Source organism: Sceloporus occidentalis, unplaced genomic scaffold (assembly GCF_023333645.1).
Source record: "Sceloporus occidentalis isolate IW3139 unplaced genomic scaffold, rSceOcc1.0.p SCAF_161, whole genome shotgun sequence".
In the NCBI taxonomy this organism is placed as follows: domain Eukaryota; kingdom Metazoa; phylum Chordata; class Lepidosauria; order Squamata; family Phrynosomatidae; genus Sceloporus; species Sceloporus occidentalis.
Window position 1 is genome coordinate 1,425,064 of NW_028317141.1, and position 18,653 is coordinate 1,443,716.

General features: G+C 51.5%; 1 protein-coding gene and 1 pseudogene across 1 annotated transcript; one reads left to right on the forward strand and one right to left on the reverse strand.

The window, feature by feature from the left end:
- Positions 1–18,653, forward strand: part of LOC149279710 (enoyl-CoA hydratase, mitochondrial-like) — a 324,415-nt pseudogene that overhangs the window by 269,962 nt on the left and 35,800 nt on the right.
- Positions 5,923–6,549, reverse strand: LOC149279732 (histone H1.01-like). Its single transcript, XM_089501012.1, has one exon. The coding sequence runs from the start codon at positions 6,547–6,549 to the stop codon at positions 5,923–5,925; it is 627 nt and encodes a 208-aa protein (XP_089357138.1).

Consider the following 18,653-nt stretch of genomic DNA (forward strand, 5'->3'; position numbering starts at 1 on the left):
TCCCGTTGCTTCTGAAACTGTCGTGTGCGGATCCCCTGATCCTTCCCTCGTCTTGGGATCTGCTTCGGGATCCGGAGGGGAACCCTCACCCTCTCATCCTCGAGGATCGGTTGACTCTCGTGGCCTGGTCGGTTTCCGGGGATCCTGGCATGTGCCGGGCTTATCGGAGTCGGCTCGAGATCTGCTCTGGGGATCCTGGGCTCCGGGTACCAGACGGTCCTACCTCCAGGCTTGGCATGCCTGGGGTAGCTGGTGTTTGGCTCGACACCTTGATCCCCTTACAGCTCCTGTGACGGCGGTTCTTAATTTTTTGGTCTTACCGCACCATTAACTTGTTTCGTTCGGCCATCTCGGCAGCTCACGTTCCGGTTCAGGGCTTGGGTGTCGGTAAGGATCCAGCGGTCTGCCGTCTTCTCAGAGGTGTTCGTCTTTCTAGGCCCCCTAGGCCTCGTTATGAGTCCTTTTGGGATGTCTCCCGGGTGCTTTGTTTTTTGGAGAGTTGGCCGGACAACGACGGTTTGTCCTTTCGCCAGCTTTCCGCCAAGACTGCTCTGTTGTTGTGCCTCGTCTCTTTCCGTCGGGTGTCTGACGTTCGGGCTTTTGATGTATCCTCGTTTGTTTTTTCTCCTGACGGGGTATCGGTCTCCGTTTTTCGTAGAACTAAATCCAGTTCTACTTCTGTCTCTTACCCTTATTTTCCTGACCGGCCGCGCCTTTGCGTGGCTCGCTGTGTTCAGGCTTATTTGGCCCGTTCGGCCCCGTTTCGGTCTTCCTCTTCTGGTCCGTTTTTCATCTCCTACGTGCGTCCTTTTCGGCCTGTCTCTGTTCCCACTCTCTCCAGGTGGATCCGGTGGATTCTCGTTTTGGCCGGTATTGATAGTTCCTTTGGGGCTCATTCGGTCCGCGGTGCCGCTGCCTCCGCGGCTTTCTCCGCGGGCTGTTCCCTTTCCGACCTTTTGTCAGCGGCGGATTGGTCACGGGAATCTACTTTTCGGACTTTTTATTTTCGGGCCCCGGCTCACGCCGCTTTGGCGTTGGTTTCGGGGCGTTAAAATTGCAAAATACGAAGCCTCCTGTCTTGCTATAAAATTAGGGATTAATCTAGCCTTGGTGCAGTATTAATCTAAATTTTATTAAAGACAGGAGGCGAGTATTTTCCCGCCCTGCCCTCCCCTGCTGTCTTGGGGTTTTGTTGGGGGGTTGTTGTCGGGCTGTTGTTAGTATATTGTCTCATTACCGTGCCTGGTGTTTTTTCTGTCATGTTTGGCTTATGGTTGCATGGTACTTTCACGATTCTTTGTTTTTCCAGGTCGTCCTCCGGTTGTCTGAGGTTTTTGACGCTGCTGTGGTTCTTCTCAGCGTGGTTTTGTGTTCCTGAGTTCTTCCGGGCTGTTCCTGACTGTCGGTTCAGCTTCTGCGCAAAGAAAGAGGAGGAGTGCCAAGATGTGCAGACTTTTATAGACTTGTTACTGTGTTCTTATTGGTTGTTTTTATTGTTTCTGTTAACTGTTTTGCTGCTGGAGGTTAACAGTAAAGAAGGTTAATGCAAAATACTCGCCTCCTGTCTTTAATAAAATTTAGATTAATACTGCACCAAGGCTAGATTAATCCCTAATTTTAACCCAGAAACGGCCGGGGGGTGAGGGGTGGGGCGGTAGGGTGTATGATGTAGCCTGTATGAATGGTGTTTAACCACCGTTAAGCTCACCAACTAAACATCGGGCTGGAAAACTGCAGTGGAAAGCAGTTGCCTTTAAAGAAGTTTGCAGTATGTTTATAGCAAGACAGATATAGCTTGTTCCAGAGATTATGGGTGGCTCTGAAAAGAGCCTTTGGTGATGTTTGCTAATTGCCCTGCGGTTACCGATTACTGCACTCACTTGCTCTTGGCAGGTTTGTGGCTCTCTGTCTTCTTGGGCAAGAGCACCGCCTGGATGTTGGGTAGAACACCTCCCTGAGCAATGGTGACCCCGCCGAGCAGCTTATTGAGCTCCTCGTCGTTACGAACGGCGAGCTGCAGGTGGCGAGGAATGATACGGGTCTTTTTGTTGTCGCGTGCAGCGTTACCAGCCAACTCCAGTATCTCAGCAGTCAGATACTCCAACACCGCTGCCAGATACACGGGTGCGCCGGCGCCTACTCTCTCGGCATAATTACCCTTGCGAAGAAGCCTATGCACACGGCCGACAGGGAACTGCAGACCAGCACGGGAAGAACGTGTCTTTGCCTTAGCGCGAACCTTTCCACCTTGTTTTCCTCTGCCAGACATGCTTTCGCTCGACAACCGACCACACGAACAAGTGATTAAGAAGTATGTTACAAAGAAACACCGCTCATTTACCCCCCCCCGTGACGCTATTTGTCACTGATTGGTTCCTTTCCAAAACAGCCAATCGGGTGGAAATAGTCTGAGACACCAATCGGTGTAGGCACTGCGTTTCATGGGCGGCCGCATCTTCTCACGTGACAACCTCATCGAATCGGACGCGAGACAGCAGAACGGCCTTATTTGCATGCGGTGCCTATAAAGGGAAGGGCCCGGCGCAGTAATTTCAGTGTTAATCATGTTCTCTTGAATTGCGTGCGAAAACGAAAGCAGACGCGATGCCTGATCCAGCGAAATCTGCGCCTGCTCCGAAGAAAGGCTCTAAGAAAGCTGTTACGAAGACCCAGAAAAAAGATGGGAAGAAGCGCAAGAAGAGCAGAAAGGAAAGCTACGCGATTTATGTCTACAAGGTACTGAAGCAGGTGCATCCCGACACTGGCATTTCCTCCAAGGCCATGGGCATCATGAACTCGTTTGTCAATGACATCTTTGAGCGCACTGCCGGGGAAGCTTCACGCCTAGCCCATTACAACAAGCGCTCCACCATCACTTCTCGGGAGATTCAGACTGCTGTACGCCTCCTTCTTCCTGGAGAGCTGGCCAAGCACGCTGTGTCAGAGGGCACCAAGGCTGTTACCAAGTACACCAGCGCCAAGTAAAGTTCTCGTTCTCTCACTTTTTTAAACAAAGGCTCTTTTGAGAGCCACCCACATCGTCCATCTCAGAGCTATGTAACTGATCTAGCGCTTTTGTCGGGGACATGCTAGCTCTGGGAAGAGCATTGAAATGTGCTTCTCACTCCTCCAGGTTAGCTGGGGTATCCAGACTGTGTCACGAATCACGTTCTCCAAAAACACTTTGAGCACACCGCGAGTCTCCTCATAGATCAGCCCAGAGATACGCTTTACGCCTCCTCTGTGACGGCACCGACCTGTACTCTGACTGGGTATTCCAGCTAATTGCTGATTTCTCCTGCTGGGATGCCGGAGATTAACCCCTTCACCGCCAGACAGAACCAGCGTTGCAGAGAGAAGGGGCTGCTTTATCACTGTGGCTAGCCGAAGATGAGCTACATCGTGGGTCTGTTGTCCTGAAAAGGACAATGCGTGATCCTGGCAGAGGACACAGCTCTTCAGGAACCTCGGTGGCGCTGTAGTATACGGGCTTTCCCCAATAATACATAACTCGGTAGTGTCGTGGGCAGGACATGTGGCACACGGACAGGATAACACATAAGGGGACGACAAAGGCATAATAAAATTCACCCACATACCGGGACATACAGAATACAGATAACTACCACAGACGGCACCTATTAAACCTGGGCCGTCCCGGCCCCCATTCAAGCGAGCCCCGCGCAAGCCTTTGGAGTACACCAGCTGCCGATCCCAGCACATGTTCTGCAAACGGGCCCAACTCCCAGCATTCCGATCCTGCCAGTAGCTCAATCTATAGCCAGACCCAGCCACTGTTCAGCTGGTTATTTCAAGGTGTGCATAGAAAAGCACGGGCAGACACGGGGACAACATGATCATAGCCTAAGAGAGGGTGTGGGTGGCTCTGAAAAGAGCCGTTGGGTGTTTCAGGGTCACGAGTCAACAAGCTTAACCTCCGAAACCGTACAGAGTACGGCCTTGGCGTTTCAAGGCATACACCACGTCCATAGCGGTAACGGTTTTCCTCTTGGCATGCTCAGTATAAGTGACTGCGTCACGAATCACGTTCTCCAAAAACACTTTGAGCACACCGCGAGTCTCCTCATAGATCAGCCCAGAGATACGCTTTACGCCTCCTCTGCGAGCCAAATGGCGGATAGCAGGCTTGGTGATACCCTGGATGTTATCCCGAAGCACCTTCCTGTGCCTCTTTGCGCCACCTTTCCCGAGTCCCTTACCTCCTTTGCCACGGCCAGACATGATCACGCCTACTTCACGAGTTCCACAGCACAACACTCGCTGACGGCCAGCCCGCTTTCTTTTATACGTACTCGACGGACCTGATAGGGAACCGCACCATGATGCCTCAAGGGGGCGTTGCTATTTGAATATATGCTTCACGTTGGTTGGCTGGAGAAGCTCCCAAGCGTGCCTCAGACACCGATTGGCTATTTAGGAATATCAAAGGAAACCGGATATGAACAATTCAAACCAACCTCCTTTGCGCCACTCCCTACACCAAGCCCGCATCTGCTTTCAAAGATGCCTAGCCTTTATTAATCAAACCTCTCTACTGCATCAAGTACCTTAAGCTTCTGCCTCCCTCACCTCCACGTGATCGCTTTCGACGATCCCTCATTTACCACTAGGTGGCAGCATATCGCTGTAAATAAACGCCAAACGGCGGCCAAGATAAAGGCGGGCTTTTAGCTGTCGCCGTATCGCTGTTAACGGTCAGCCAGTACACAGTTTCACTAGGTAGGAGGCTGAACAAAAGAGAGGAGAAGAAATAAATAAAAAAAGAACCGCAGCTAACGAATACATGACCGATTCGAGCATTTAATTTAAATAAATTAAAAAAAGATAACGCTCCACACCGAAGTCTCTTGATCAAAGGCTGGCTTTTTCAAACCATCGTCCTAGCCTATGAAAAAGAGGGGCGTGATTACGCGTATCCAATCACATTTACCGCTACCCTATAAAGGGGTTGAGTTGGCCACAGAATCGTTACAGTTACGTTGTATTTGTCGGTGAATCGTATCCGCACGCGTCAGTATGGCTCGCACCAAGCAGACAGCCCGTAAGTCCACCGGAGGAAAGGCTCCCCGGAAGCAGCTGGCGACCAAAGCTGCGAGGAAAAGCGCTCCGGCTACCGGGGGCGTGAAGAAGCCACATCGCTACCGCCCGGGCACCGTAGCTCTAAGAGAAATCCGTCGTTACCAGAAGTCTACGGAGTTGCTTATCCGAAAACTGCCTTTCCAGCGGCTGGTCCGTGAGATTGCTCAAGACTTCAAAACCGATCTACGTTTCCAGAGTTCTGCTGTCATGGCTCTCCAGGAAGCCAGCGAGGCTTACCTGGTGGGGCTTTTCGAAGACACCAATTTGTGCGCTATTCACGCTAAGCGGGTTACTATCATGCCAAAAGACATTCAGCTGGCTCGCAGGATCAGAGGTGAACGTGCCTAAGTAAACGCTGTGTGGGCGAACGCGATCTCCCCACAGCCCCCACAAAGGCTCTTTTAAGAGCCACCACATTGTCACTCAAACGAGCTTGTTTCCCTTCGCATGCACGAAATTAACCCTGTTGTTCGCGCCCAAGCTTGAAACATCTCACACAATTATCCCACTACCGAACGAGCCGTTGAGCGGCCGAGTCCCCGGCTGGACATAACGAGTAACGGCAAAGCACAATCTTTAAGCCCGCCCCTTATCTCTATTCTGTTACGGACAGGGCTCCGAGCGAGAGCGCTGGCCGAATATGTCAATCTACGCACAAGTATGGGGCTAGGCTTTCAGCGGGAGGCCCACATAGCCGCGGCCGGGTGATTATCTGCTTTTTTCCTTTTTCGGAGGATATGATGGTTCTGAAAAGAACCTTTTGTGAAGAAATAAGTGGGAAAGCACACACCAGAGGCGCTCCAAAACCCATGCCCCCCCTCCTCATTTTTTCGAGGCTGCCTTTTTAGCCTTGGGCTTTGCGGGGCTTTTGACCGCCTTGGGCTTTGCGGGGCTTTTGACTGCCTTGGGCTTTGTGACCTTCTTAGCTGGGCTCTTGCCAGCTTTCTTCGCCTTAATCTTTGGCTTCTTGGGACTCTTGGCAGCGGCCGACGGTTTCTTGATCTTTTTCGGGCTTTTCTTCACTCCTGCAGGGGCTTTCTTGGGAGACTTCTTAGGGGTTACTTTTTTAGGCTTTACGGGAGTTTCCTTCTTCTTTGATGTCTTCTCTCTGCTCTCCGGCTGCTTCTTGTTCAGCTTGAAAGAGCCAGAGGCACCGCTTCCTTTCAGCTGGATCAGGGTCTCTTTAGACACCAGACCCTTGAGAGCGAGCTTCAGGCGGCTGTTATTCTTTTCTACGTCGTAGCCGCCAGCAGCGAGTGCTTTTTTAAGAGCTGCGAGAGACACTCCGCTGCGCTCCTTGGACGCAGAGACTGCTTTCACAATAAGCTCGGAGACACTGGGACCGGACTTCACAGAACGGCTTTTTGCAGCTGCCGGTTTCTTCGGCTGTTTCTTCTTGGCAGAGGTTTCTGCCGGCGGAGGCGCCGGGGAAGGAGCTGTCTCGGCCATCTCAATGCCTGGATCCCGCCACGAAAGAGTTGCAATCGCACGTAAACACGGGGTTAAACCGCCAGAAGTTTGGCTTTTATAGACGAGCTGCCGCACATTCATTGGTTCATGAGCGGTAGCCTGCGAGTCTATGATTGGACGCCGTTTCTGAAACCTCCCCATGCTGCCGGGGCATCGCTGGATTTGCATTCAGGGGAAGAGGGGGGGGGGTGGAAAGGAAAATATACTTACCGTTTGCGCGTAAACGTCTCATCACACTTCTAATTCAAAGCAGTTGAATTTCCTACACCAAGCAGCCCCCACCCCCCCCGGAAAAAATAAAAAACTGCCAGGGAACAGCACCCAAGAGGTGTGAAATAATAAATAAATAAAATAATGAATACAGATAATTAATAAAATAAATTATTTCATTTCACCTATTAAATATTAATTTACCCTTAAACTTAATCTATAAATTTATATAACCCAATCATTAATTATTATTAATTATTATATTAAGAATAGCCTAATATTTATACATTAAAGAATAACATTACAAATGATGAATATTTTTAACTAATAATAATCAATTAAATAATTTAAAATAAATTGTATTTCTACTGTTAGTGTCTGGCTGCCTGCCGGTCTTAGGACTCGTAGTTGACAGGAGTTTACTTAGGGGTTATTTATTATTAACATATTATATTATTTATTTATTATTCAAAATAATAAAAGTAATTATTAAGATTAGGTTTTGTCTTATCAGGACGTTTCATGTGCGAGAGTGTGTTTGTGTGTATTAGCGCGTGAGCATACGTCAGTGAGGAAAGGGTTATGCGTGAGAATGTGTTTGTGTGCATGCACCACTGCGTATTAATGATGTATATACTATTTCTTTAACGTGAGTGCGTGTGTATAGAACTAGAAAGGGACAATAACAGGAAAGATCCTTGTGAATTGTTTGTTTGTGTGTGTGTGTGTGAACTCTGTAAAACACAGCTTTACATCTATGATCATATAGACTGACCTCTGTATAGTAACACACAGCCTGACTTCTATACAAAACCCCCTGACCTCTGTATAGTAACACACAGACTGACTTATGACTATACGTTAATATTGGGGGCCCAGAGCAGCAGACTAGCGTGTCCCCCTCCCCCTGCCCTGTAATCAGCCCTTCGAAGCCTGTATTTTTGTGACAGGGGGAGCCGGCACCAGACTTACTGAAGAGGGCGGGGCTTCCTCTTCAGCAGCCGGCACCAATACGGAGACAGGGGAGGGACTATCTAGCCGTCTACTACCTCTCTCATTCTCCTAGCCCCTCCCCCGAGTGTCTGTTTGGATCAACCCCTTCCTTTCTTGTGTCTTCTGGAGATCCCAGATCTGCTCAAGGCAAGAAAAAGTTGGAGGACGGAGAGAGCGGATGGACGTGAAATTACATTTTTAATATATTTTTTAAATAACATTTTAAATGGATTCCTGCCTTGAATAGGGAGCCGAGTCCCGCTCCTTAGGTATTTAGTTTCTTGTTGTTCTTGTTGAGTACTTTGATGGTTTTGGCAGCAGTCCCGGTGTCCTTGTTGCGGTTTGGCAGCAGTCCCGGTGTTCTTGTTGCGGTTTGGCAGCAGTCCCGGTGTATTGATTGGTTGCGGTTTGGCAGCTGTCCAGGCGTTCATTGACTTGGTTTTGTGATAAATGAATGCCGGCGAGGAGAGGGTGCCGAACGTTCCTTTAATTGTCACGTAACAGGAGGGGACGCTTCTCCGTGCGGATTGAGAAAGCTCACACAGCTCCCTGACTGCGACTCGGATGATTGACTGCCACGCGGGGGCCACTCTCCCACAGCTTCCTGACGGCCACTCGGCCCCCCCCCTCCAGAAGGCCACTCGGGGGCCCCCCTCCAGAAGGCCACTCGGGGGCCCCCACCCACAGCTTCCGGACTGCCACTTGGGGGCCCCTTCTCACCGCTTCCTGGCCTCATAATGTGTATTTATACCAGCAATGTATTATATATATAAATAAAGTTAGTTCCATTTATATGTGATGGCTCAGAGTAGTAGTATTGTTCGATAAATAAATTACACTGACATACTATATACGGTGCTGCAGAGTATGTTAATGTATTCTGTTACAGTATTATATAATTGTGGCATATTTGTTACATTGTGCATTCTATTTGATAATGTCATATATATATATATATTCATTGTCGCTTCCCAATGTTATTTCTTTGATTTACTGTAAAAGTTATGCCATAGTTAGTAAAGGCAGACAGATGCCCAGACTCTTCTTTAATTCTGTGATCAGGCCCCAGTTACCCCTGCATTCCTGTGAAAATATGTTGTCGTTCCATGTCAGTAATGTCACAGAGCTGGCTAGTACGACCGACTACCTCCGCTGACTTGTGCTCCCTTAGCCTTGGACAACACTCCCTTCCCAGATTCCCCAGTCACTAGCAGTGTAGGGTATATAAAAATGAAGAACACTTTATTTTTTACACACATAGCTAGATATAGCCAGCAAAGCGAACATTAACATAAACAGTCAGGTATTGGATTACAACGGCTACAGAACCGGCCCCCTTAATCTGGGTAATTTGGACTCCCAGGGGCAATAGGGCCATTAAAGTGATTAACAATACAATGGGGTCTCCACGTCCACTATATATTATTGGCCAAAGAAAAGAATGGTTTGGCCGGTGTCAGACAATTCTTGCGTGAAAAGAGTTAAAATGCTAGCGTGTTAAATGTCCATGGGTTTTCTAGTGTTTTTTTTTTAAATGTATGATTTGATGGGTAAATTGAATTGGCCGGGTTCAACAATGTCCCAAATAACACGGGGGGGCAGTGACCACACGTCACATTTCCAATTTGAAAAATGCACACCTCTCAAATGTGGCCTTTTAACCCCCCAGACGAGGACAACAGTCCCACTCGCCAGGGCAGGGAGGCAGGGTCCATAATCTGTGGGTAGCAGGCCTGCGTTCGGTCCTCTCCAGGGGCCCCAGTGATGGACCCTTCCGTCACACACTCCATCACACTGTTGAGGTGTAAATATACTAAGTATGCATATGCAAGTATGCAAGAGTTCAGACTTTGGAAATTGAGAAACAATTTCTTTTTAGTGCCTGGATTAACTAGCAAATCCGGCAACACTGAAATCTGGTACAGAAAAAGATAGTAAATATTTTAGTTATCCCACCGCTGCCACCACATATGTCACGGTCAGGACTACTTGCCAAGCTGTGACGGTGTGGAGGGTGTGGGCATGAACAGAGCCGGCCTTAGGTGTTCCGGCGCCCTGTGCAAACTACTCCTCTGGCGCCCCCCCTCTGCCCCTTCAAACTACCCCCCTCTGCCCCTTAAAACTACCCCCCCGTCCCTTCAAACTACCCCCAACTCTGCCCCTTCAAACTACCCCCCCTGTGCCTTCAAACTACCCCCCTCTGCCCCTTCAAACTACCCCCCCTCTGCCCCTTCAAAAACTACCCCTTCAAACTACCCCCCCTGCCCCTTCCTTCAAACTATCCCCCCCGCTCTCCCTACTTCTCCTTATCCTAACTTACCTTGAGGAGTCCTGTCGGCATTTCATAGTGAGCGCCGGAATAGTCCGGCGCTCAACATGAGATGCCGGCACCGCAACGGAGTCACGGAGAGTAAGGGGCGTCGAGTGGTTGCTGAGAACTTCACGAGCAACCGCTCGGCGCCCCTGCCCGGGACATAAATGAAAACATTGTTGGTTTTTTTAACTTTATTTAACATCCTCCATGTTAAATAAAGTAAAAAAAAACTAAATTTAACATGGAGGATGTTAAATAAAAAACAACAACAAAAAAAAACCAACTATGTTTTCATTTAGGTGCAGAGGGGGCGGCAGCGGACCCCGCGGCGGCATCGGAGGAGGACCCCGCGGCGGCGTAGGAGGACTCCGCGGCGCCCCCTGGAGTGTGGCGCCCTGTGCGGTCGCACAGGTCGCACACCCCAAAGGCCGGCCCTGGGGAGGAAGTGGTTAATAGCACCAGTCCTCTGTATTTACTATCTTCACCACTTAACAAGGCATCAGTTATACCAAATGTGACGGGATCGACCTGTACCCCGACTGGGTACTCCCGCCAAACGTTGCTTCCTCCTGACGGGACACCAACAAGTAACCCCTTCAGCACCGGGCATAACCAGCGTTGTAGATAGAAGGGGGGCTTCGCTGCACCGGAGCTCCCTTGGCACTGTGGCTAGCCGAAGCTTAGCTACACAGTGTGGTTATTGTCCTGAAAAGGACAATACAGGATCATATCAGCCCACCCCAAGCATCAGGCAACACTCATGTTGAGGTGAAAACAGGAACTCTCTTTATTTGGGAACACAGGGGTATTTAAACAGTACAAGGGATTGAGTTACGTCCAATAGACACACAAGGGAATTGCGTCCAATAGACACAAGGGAATTGCGTCCAATAAACACAAGGGAATTACATCCTGCCCTCCTTTGCATATGACTGAGTATTAGCACTCAGCCCAGTAGGGGGTCTCTACTGTAGTCTGTGTAAGGAGGGAGGGGCGAGGACATGTGGCACCTGGACAGGGTAGCAAACAAGGGGAACAAAAGCACACACCATAATAACAACATATACTGGGAAATGCAGGTATCACAAACAAGAACTATCACAGACGGCACCGATTAACCCGGGGCCGTCACATCTCCCCCCCGACCCATAGTCCGGCAGACCCGGCTAGACCCTTAACGGGTCGGCTTGGGGCTGTCCGGGAGAGATAGCTGGGCATTAGGTCGTCTCTGCTCCCAGTCTTTGGAGTGTGGCTGTCCGGGGAAGTTAAGTGGGCACGAGATCGGTTTGCCGTGAGAGTCCATCAGCGTTCCCGTTTTGTTTGCCTGGACGATACTGAACCGTGAAGTTGTAGGGTTGTAGGGCTAGGCTCCATCGCAGCAGGCGTCCATTGTCCCCGGAGACACGGTTCAGCCAAATGAGGGGATTGTGGTCGGTAAGCACTGTAAAGGATTGTCCGTACAGGTAGGGTTGGAGTTTCTTTAGAGCCCACACCAGCGCTAGGCACTCTTTTTCCACGGCGGCGTACCCGACTTCCCTGGGTAGCAGCTTTCGGCTGATGTAGGCTACGGGGTGCTCACTGCCGTCAGTTCCTACTTGGCTTAGAACTGCTCCCAGCCCGAATGTGGAGGCATCTGTGTGGACAGAAAAACGCTTGGACGGGTCCGGCGCGGCTAGTACTGGGGCGGAGGTCAAGGCACTCTTTAACTGCTGGAAGGCGGCTTCGCACTCTGGAGACCACAGGACCTGTCGGGGTAACTTTTTTTTGGTTAGGTCCGTCAGGGGTTTGGCAATGGCGCTGTAGTTGGGGACGAACCGTCGGTAGTAACCCGCTGTACCCAAAAAGGCTAAGACCTGTGTCTTGGTTGTAGGGGTGGGCCAGTTAGCCACTGCCTCTATCTTCGCAGGTTCAGGTCGTTGTCGCCCGCTGCCCACCCGGTGGCCTAGATAAGATACCTCGGAAACCCCTATCGTACACTTGTCTGGTTTCAAGGTGAGACCCGCAGACCTGATGCGATCTAATACAACTCCCAGGTGAACGAGGTGTTCGTCCCAGTTGTCGCTATATATCGCGATGTCATCCAGGTATGCACACGCAAAGTCCTGGAGGCCATCGAGTAGCCGGTCAATCATCCGTTGGAAAGTCGCCGGGGCGTTCTTCATCCCAAACGGCATAACCTTAAACTGGTATAAACCGAAAGGGGTGATGAAGGCCGACTTCGGAATGGCTTCTGGGGCCAGGGGGATCTGCCAGTAACCCTTACACAGGTCTAGGGTAGTGAGAAAATTTCCCCTAGCAATGCGGTCCAAGAGTTCGTCTACTCGGGGCATGGGGTAAGCGTCGGTTGTAGTCCGGTCGTTTAACTTACGGTAGTCCACGCAGAAGCGGGTCGTGCCGTCCCGCTTCGGCACTAGCACTACCGGGGAAGCCCAAGGGCTGCTGGAGGGCTCAATAACTCCTAGATCTAACATTTCTCGTATTTCGGACCGCATACCTTCACGTACAGTCTCGGGTACCCGGTAAGCTGCTTGCCGCATGGGAGGCTGCCCTGGGGTCTCCACCTGGTGCACTGCTACAGTAGTGTACCCAGGGGCAGTGGAGAACATTTGATGGCGCTTAGACAGTACATGCCGGGCCTGTTCCCGCTGGGTCGCCCCTAATTGATCCGCAATTCGGATAGCCTCTATGCCCGCTTGCCCTGTGCCCCGTTGGGGTAACTCTGGTAGCGGAAGATCCTCTGAATCCTCTGCGGCAGGGGCACAGATAGCGGCCACCTCGTCCGGCCGTTCCTGGTAAGCCTTAAGCATGTTTACATGGAAGGCTCGTTGAATCCTCCTATCGGAGCATTTGGTTACTAGGTAGGTAGTGTCACACAGTTGTTTCACTACCTGGTAGGGACCCTGCCAGGCAGCTTGTAATTTATCGGACTTAGCCGGCTTGAGGACAAGAACTTTTTGCCCAACTTGCAGAGTGCGGTCTCGGGCGGTGCGATCGTACCACCGTTTTTGCCGCCCCTGCGCGGCTTGAAGGTTCTCCCGAACCATTCCGGCGAGTGCCTTCAGCCGCTCCCGGAACTTTAAGACATACTGTATAACCGGGGTGCCCTCGGTGGTTACTCCCCCCCTCCCAATGGCTCCGGATCAACTCTAAAGGGCCCCGTACCTGCCTCCCGTACACCAACTCGAAAGGAGAATACCCGGTGGACTCTTGGGGCACCTCCCGGTACGCGAACAGGAGGTGTGGTAGGTACTTTTCCCAGTCCCGGTGAGAGGTAGCGAACGTCCGAAGCAGTTGCTTCAGTGTTCCATTGAACCTCTCGCATAACCCGTTCGTCTGGGGGTGGTAAGGGGCGCTATACACAGGCTTAATCCCGCACAACCTCCACAGCTGCTGGGTAATCTCCGCGGTAAATTGGGTCCCCTGGTCGGAAATTATCTCCTGTGGAAAGCCTACCCTGGCAAAGACCCGAAGTAGGGCATCGGCTACAGTCTCCGCATGTATATTGGACAGGGGGACGGCCTCGGGATACCGGGTAGCATAATCTACCACGGTCAGTATGTACCTTTTCCCCGAAGGGCTAGGCCGGGGTAGGGGCCCTACTATATCCACCGCTATCCGGCTGAAGGGTTCATCTATGATGGGTAGCAGGCGTAATGTGGCTTTCATCTGGCCACGCCCCTTCCCTATTCGCTGGCAGGTGTCGCAGGTGCTACAGTACTGCTGGATATCCTTGGACAGGCCTGGCCAGAAAAAGGACCGGGTGACTCGGTGATGGGTCCGTCGCCTCCCCAAATGGCCTGCCAGGGGAATGTCGTGTCCAATACGCATGATCTCTTGCCGATACTTTTGCGGCACGATCAGCTGGCGTTTGGGCACACGGGTCTCTCCCTGCCCATCCGTAAGTCGGTATAATAGTCCCTGGCTCCATTCAATTCTGTCTTCCTTGACCCCACCCGGATCCGCCCCTGCCCGGTCCCTATAGCCCTGTAAGGTCGGGTCATGTAAGGTCTCCTGGGCAAAGTCAGCGGGGGAGGCCCAGGGCAAAGCAGGGGCCGTCGGGGAATAGTCGGGAGGGATGTCAGGGTTAACAGTACTCACCCGGGTCTCGTCCTCGAGGGCGTGGTTCGCCTTCCGTGCCTGCTGGCGAGTGATGGCTCCACACTGCTCGGCGGTGTCATCCGGGTGAAACGCGGTAGTTAGGTGACCCAGATCGTTGCCCAGTAGAACTTCCGCGGGTAGGTTCTTCATGACACCTACTACTACTTCGCGAGCGCCCGCTCCCCAATCCAAATGCACCCGGGCGGTTGGGATTCGGAGCACCTTTCCTCCCGCCACCCGTACAGCGACCGAGTGGCTGGTCTGCCCGGTCGCAGCGACCATCTGTGGCTGTACCAAGGTAATGGTAGCCCCACTGTCCCGTAATCCTTGAGCAGGGCGACCGTTAAGCCATACAACTTGTCGGTGATGATGTCGATTGTCCGAGGCGGCGGCCTGCACCGGGTCGGCCTCGTATAGTACCCCGAAATCCTCTTCGACCCAGTCGTGGTGTGGGGAGGATGATGGAGCCTCCAGGCAATTAGCAGCTGCCCGGATGGGCCCAGCTGGTTTGCGCCCTCCCGGTCTAGCAGCGTGGTTAGCGGGGCATTCCCTATGTATGTGCCCGACTCGATTGCATCCGAAGCACCGGACACCCGAAGGTCGACTGTCCCGGAAGGTAGTGGGCTGCTGTTGTGCCGGGGGTCGAGGTGCGGTGCGGTGAGCCTGAGGTGGCCGAAGTGGGGGTGGTACATAGCGGGCCCCTGATCGGTGCTCCAGTGGGGTAGACCTCCGGGAGTCAATATACTGGTCAGCTAGAACTGCTGCCTGGTCTGCTGTGTGGGGTCGTCGGTCACGTACCCAGTCCCTTACTGCAGGGGGGGTCAAGTCATAGAATTGCTCCAGTATGATCAGCTGGAGGACATCTGTGACGGAGGAGGCTTGGCACCCGTGGATCCACCCTTCGGCTGCCCGGGTCACGCGATGCACCCACTCGGTGAAGGGCTGCCCATCTGCGCGTCGGAGGCTCCGAAATTTCAGCCTGTGGGCCTCGGGGGTGATACCATATCGAGCTAGTAAGCGTTCCTTTACCCGATAGTAATTGGTACTGTCCGCATCTGGGGTGGCCTCATAAGCCTCCAAAGCTCGTCCCGACAGCCGACTCACCAGTAGTGTCACCCAGTCTGCCACTTCCACGCCCTGCAAATCGCATTGTCGCTCAAAGATCTGAAGGTATCTATCTATCTCATCTACGCCATCTTGAAATCGGGGAATGGCGTCGTAGGGTAGCTTAGCTTTGTTCGAGGGGCCGCTCCGATCTGTCGTGGGCGCCCGTTCTTTATCTCTCTGGAGCTCTGTGATGCGAAGCTGGGTGGCCTCGCTGACTATCTGGGCGATGAGCGTCTGTGGCGGTTCTGATCCCAGGAGGCTGATACGCCACCGGATTTCTCGCTGGAGCTCTGAAGTTTCAGTGCCCTCTGATGAGGCGAGGCTGTTCCGGTCTCCCTCCATTCCCTCGCGATCAAGGTAGCCTTTGACTTGTTGCTGGCCGTCTGCCCACGGGCTTCCAATAAGTCTTTCAGCGTCTGCCTCTTCAAGCCCTCGTAACGATGCTCCATTCACTGGAGTGTAGTCCCGGTGGTGGTTTGGATCTCCCGGTTCTGAGGAAGCATCCCACCGCTGCCACCAATGTGACGGGACCGACCTGTACCCCGACTGGGTACTCCCGCCAAACGTTGCTTCCTCCTGACGGGACACCAACAAGTAACCCCTTCAGCACCGGGCATAACCAGCGTTGTAGATAGAAGGGGGGCTTCGCTGCACCGGAGCTCCCTTGGCACTGTGGCTAGCCGAAGCTTAGCTACACAGTGTGGTTATTGTCCTGAAAAGGACAATACAGGATCATATCAGCCCACCCCAAGCATCAGGCAACACTCATGTTGAGGTGAAAACAGGAACTCTCTTTATTTGGGAACACAGGGGTATTTAAACAGTACAAGGGATTGAGTTACGTCCAATAGACACACAAGGGAATTGCGTCCAATAGACACAAGGGAATTGCGTCCAATAAACACAAGGGAATTACATCCTGCCCTCCTTTGCATATGACTGAGTATTAGCACTCAGCCCAGTAGGGGGTCTCTACTGTAGTCTGTGTAAGGAGGGAGGGGGCAGGACATGTGGCACCTGGACAGGGTAGCAAACAAGGGGAACAAAAGCACACACCATAATAACAACATATACTGGGAAATGCAGGTATCACAAACAAGAACTATCACAGACGGCACCGATTAACCCGGGGCCGTCACACCAAATGAACCCCCAAATCCTGCCTTTATCCCCTCAGGTAGTCTGCCACCACTCACGATTTTGATACCGGATTTGTGAGAAATCCGAACTAGAACATTTATCTCTCTCTATATATATCAACCCACCACGTATTTGCCCGAATATAGGCCGCACTCCCCCCCCCTTTAAGTCTTTAAAGTGGGGGTGCGGCCTATATTCGGGGTCTAGCGCCCGACGCCCGGGACATGCGTCCCGTTATGATACAGATCCCCCGCAGCGGTGCAGGGGACCTGCATTCTACTCTCTGATACGCTCAGACAGCCTCCCCTGCCGGAGGTTGTTTATGCTCGCGTCGCCGCAGCCGGTGAACATCTGTGTGATGTACGTTAACAATCTTCCTTTCCGGTACTTCCCGCGGCGGAGGGGGTAGAGTGGCAGCAAATCTCGGGAAGGGGGGATAGAGTGGCAGCATATCTCGGGGGTGGCAGAATTTTTTTTCTTTAAAAAAGCACCAAATTTTTAGGGTGCGACCAATACGGTATATATCCTCTAGAACTTAATAACAATACGGTAACGTGTTATCCTCTCTTAGGGTTTGTGGATATCTATACTAGAGCCAGAGCCGGCCTTAGGTGTTCTGGCCCCTGTGCGGACTACTCCTCTGATGGCCCCCCATCCCCCAAAAAGAAAGGAAACTCCCCTCTCCCCCTTTATCACTATCTACCACCTCTGCCCCATCTCACTATCAACCACCTCTGGCTCTGGCTTCACAGCTGAGCGCTAGAATATGACATCATATTTTGGTGCTCAGCATGAAACGCCGGCACCGGACGGAGTCACGGAGAGTGAGGGGCACCGAGCGGTTGCTGAAAACTTCACGAGCGACGCTCGGCACCCCTGCCCAGGACTTAAATTAAAACATTGGGGAGGTTTTTTGTTGTTAAATATGTTAAATAAAGTTAAAAACTGTATTTAACATGGAGGATGTTAAATAAAGTTAAAAAAAAAACAAACAAACTAAAAAAACAATGGTTTAATTTAAGTCCCGGCCGCACAGGTCGTACACCCCTAAGGCCGGCCCTGACTAGAGCCCAAAGACAGACTTGGATTATGAATATTTTAATAACAAAAAGACAAAGATTACACAGTGCCACAATTACAAAAAAACAAGACGTACAAAAGAAAAACAAAATGGCAAACAGTTCTTAAAACGATGGGACTTAAACACAGGACCCTCACTCACGGGTTTCTTCAATAAGCCGGCCTGTGGGTACTCGTTAAGTCCAGATGGTTTCTTATGATGTTGTTCCGATCAGAGTTTATCGTGAAGTTCTGCTTTGAGGTCGCTGCATTGCCCCTAAATCAGATTCTGTTTCAAGAAAACATCCCTCTGACCACATGGCCAATTAGATGACACCTTTTCCAAGAATTGGTTCCCATCTTTGATGTGCCAATAAGTTATGGTGGGGTAAAGGTGATGGAAAACCCCTCCACTTAAGATAGGAATGGAATTCCTATGACTAAGGATCCTTATCAGTTAGGCCATGAATCACCACAGGGGTCCTGGGAAGATGACACCTCTTGCCAGATCAGATATGGAGGGCATGTACAAAGAAACTGATTTAGATCAACATTGCTAACACAAAGGAATTAACCACCTCTGCTGGATTATCCTTCCATGTATCCACTACATTATATGAGTTAATCATGACAGCTACACTTCCGTATACTAGAGTGCTGACGAGGTTCCTGATAGGCTGTATTTCCTGTTAATCCAAGTCTATGTCCGGTGACTATGGGCAGAGGGAAGCAACGTCTGGCGGGTGTACCTAACCTGTTTATAAGCCCGTGTGTTTCCCAAATAAAGAGTCCCCGTTTTGCCTCACTACGAGTCTCGTCTTGCTATTTAGTTAAGCCTCGGTGCTGCCCTTATCAGGGCCACCGAGCCCCGCAATGGCCGTACCACATTAAACCGGTGTTTTCGGGGGTGATCCTGAAGGAGCGGCGGCGATCCCCGGGTGCCGATAGCTCGGGGTCCTGAGTATATCCTGTCCAAAAGGTTAGGCGATCAGTCGAAGGGACCCCGAGCGGCAGCAGTTCAAAGTTTCCGTGACGGACCGTGACGGACCGTGAGATACCCCACGGGTGGTGGGGGCACGGACCAGGGGTGGTTCGGGGAAGAGGCCTCCTATGGATTACCGGCTGCTGGGGCTGCCAGGAGAGCAGAGATCAGCCGGCGTGG

Coding starts and splice junctions, on each gene's coding strand:
- LOC149279732 (XM_089501012.1), bottom strand. CDS start 6,549: ATGGCCGAGACAGCTCCTTCCCCGGCGCCTCCGCCGGCAGAAACCTCT.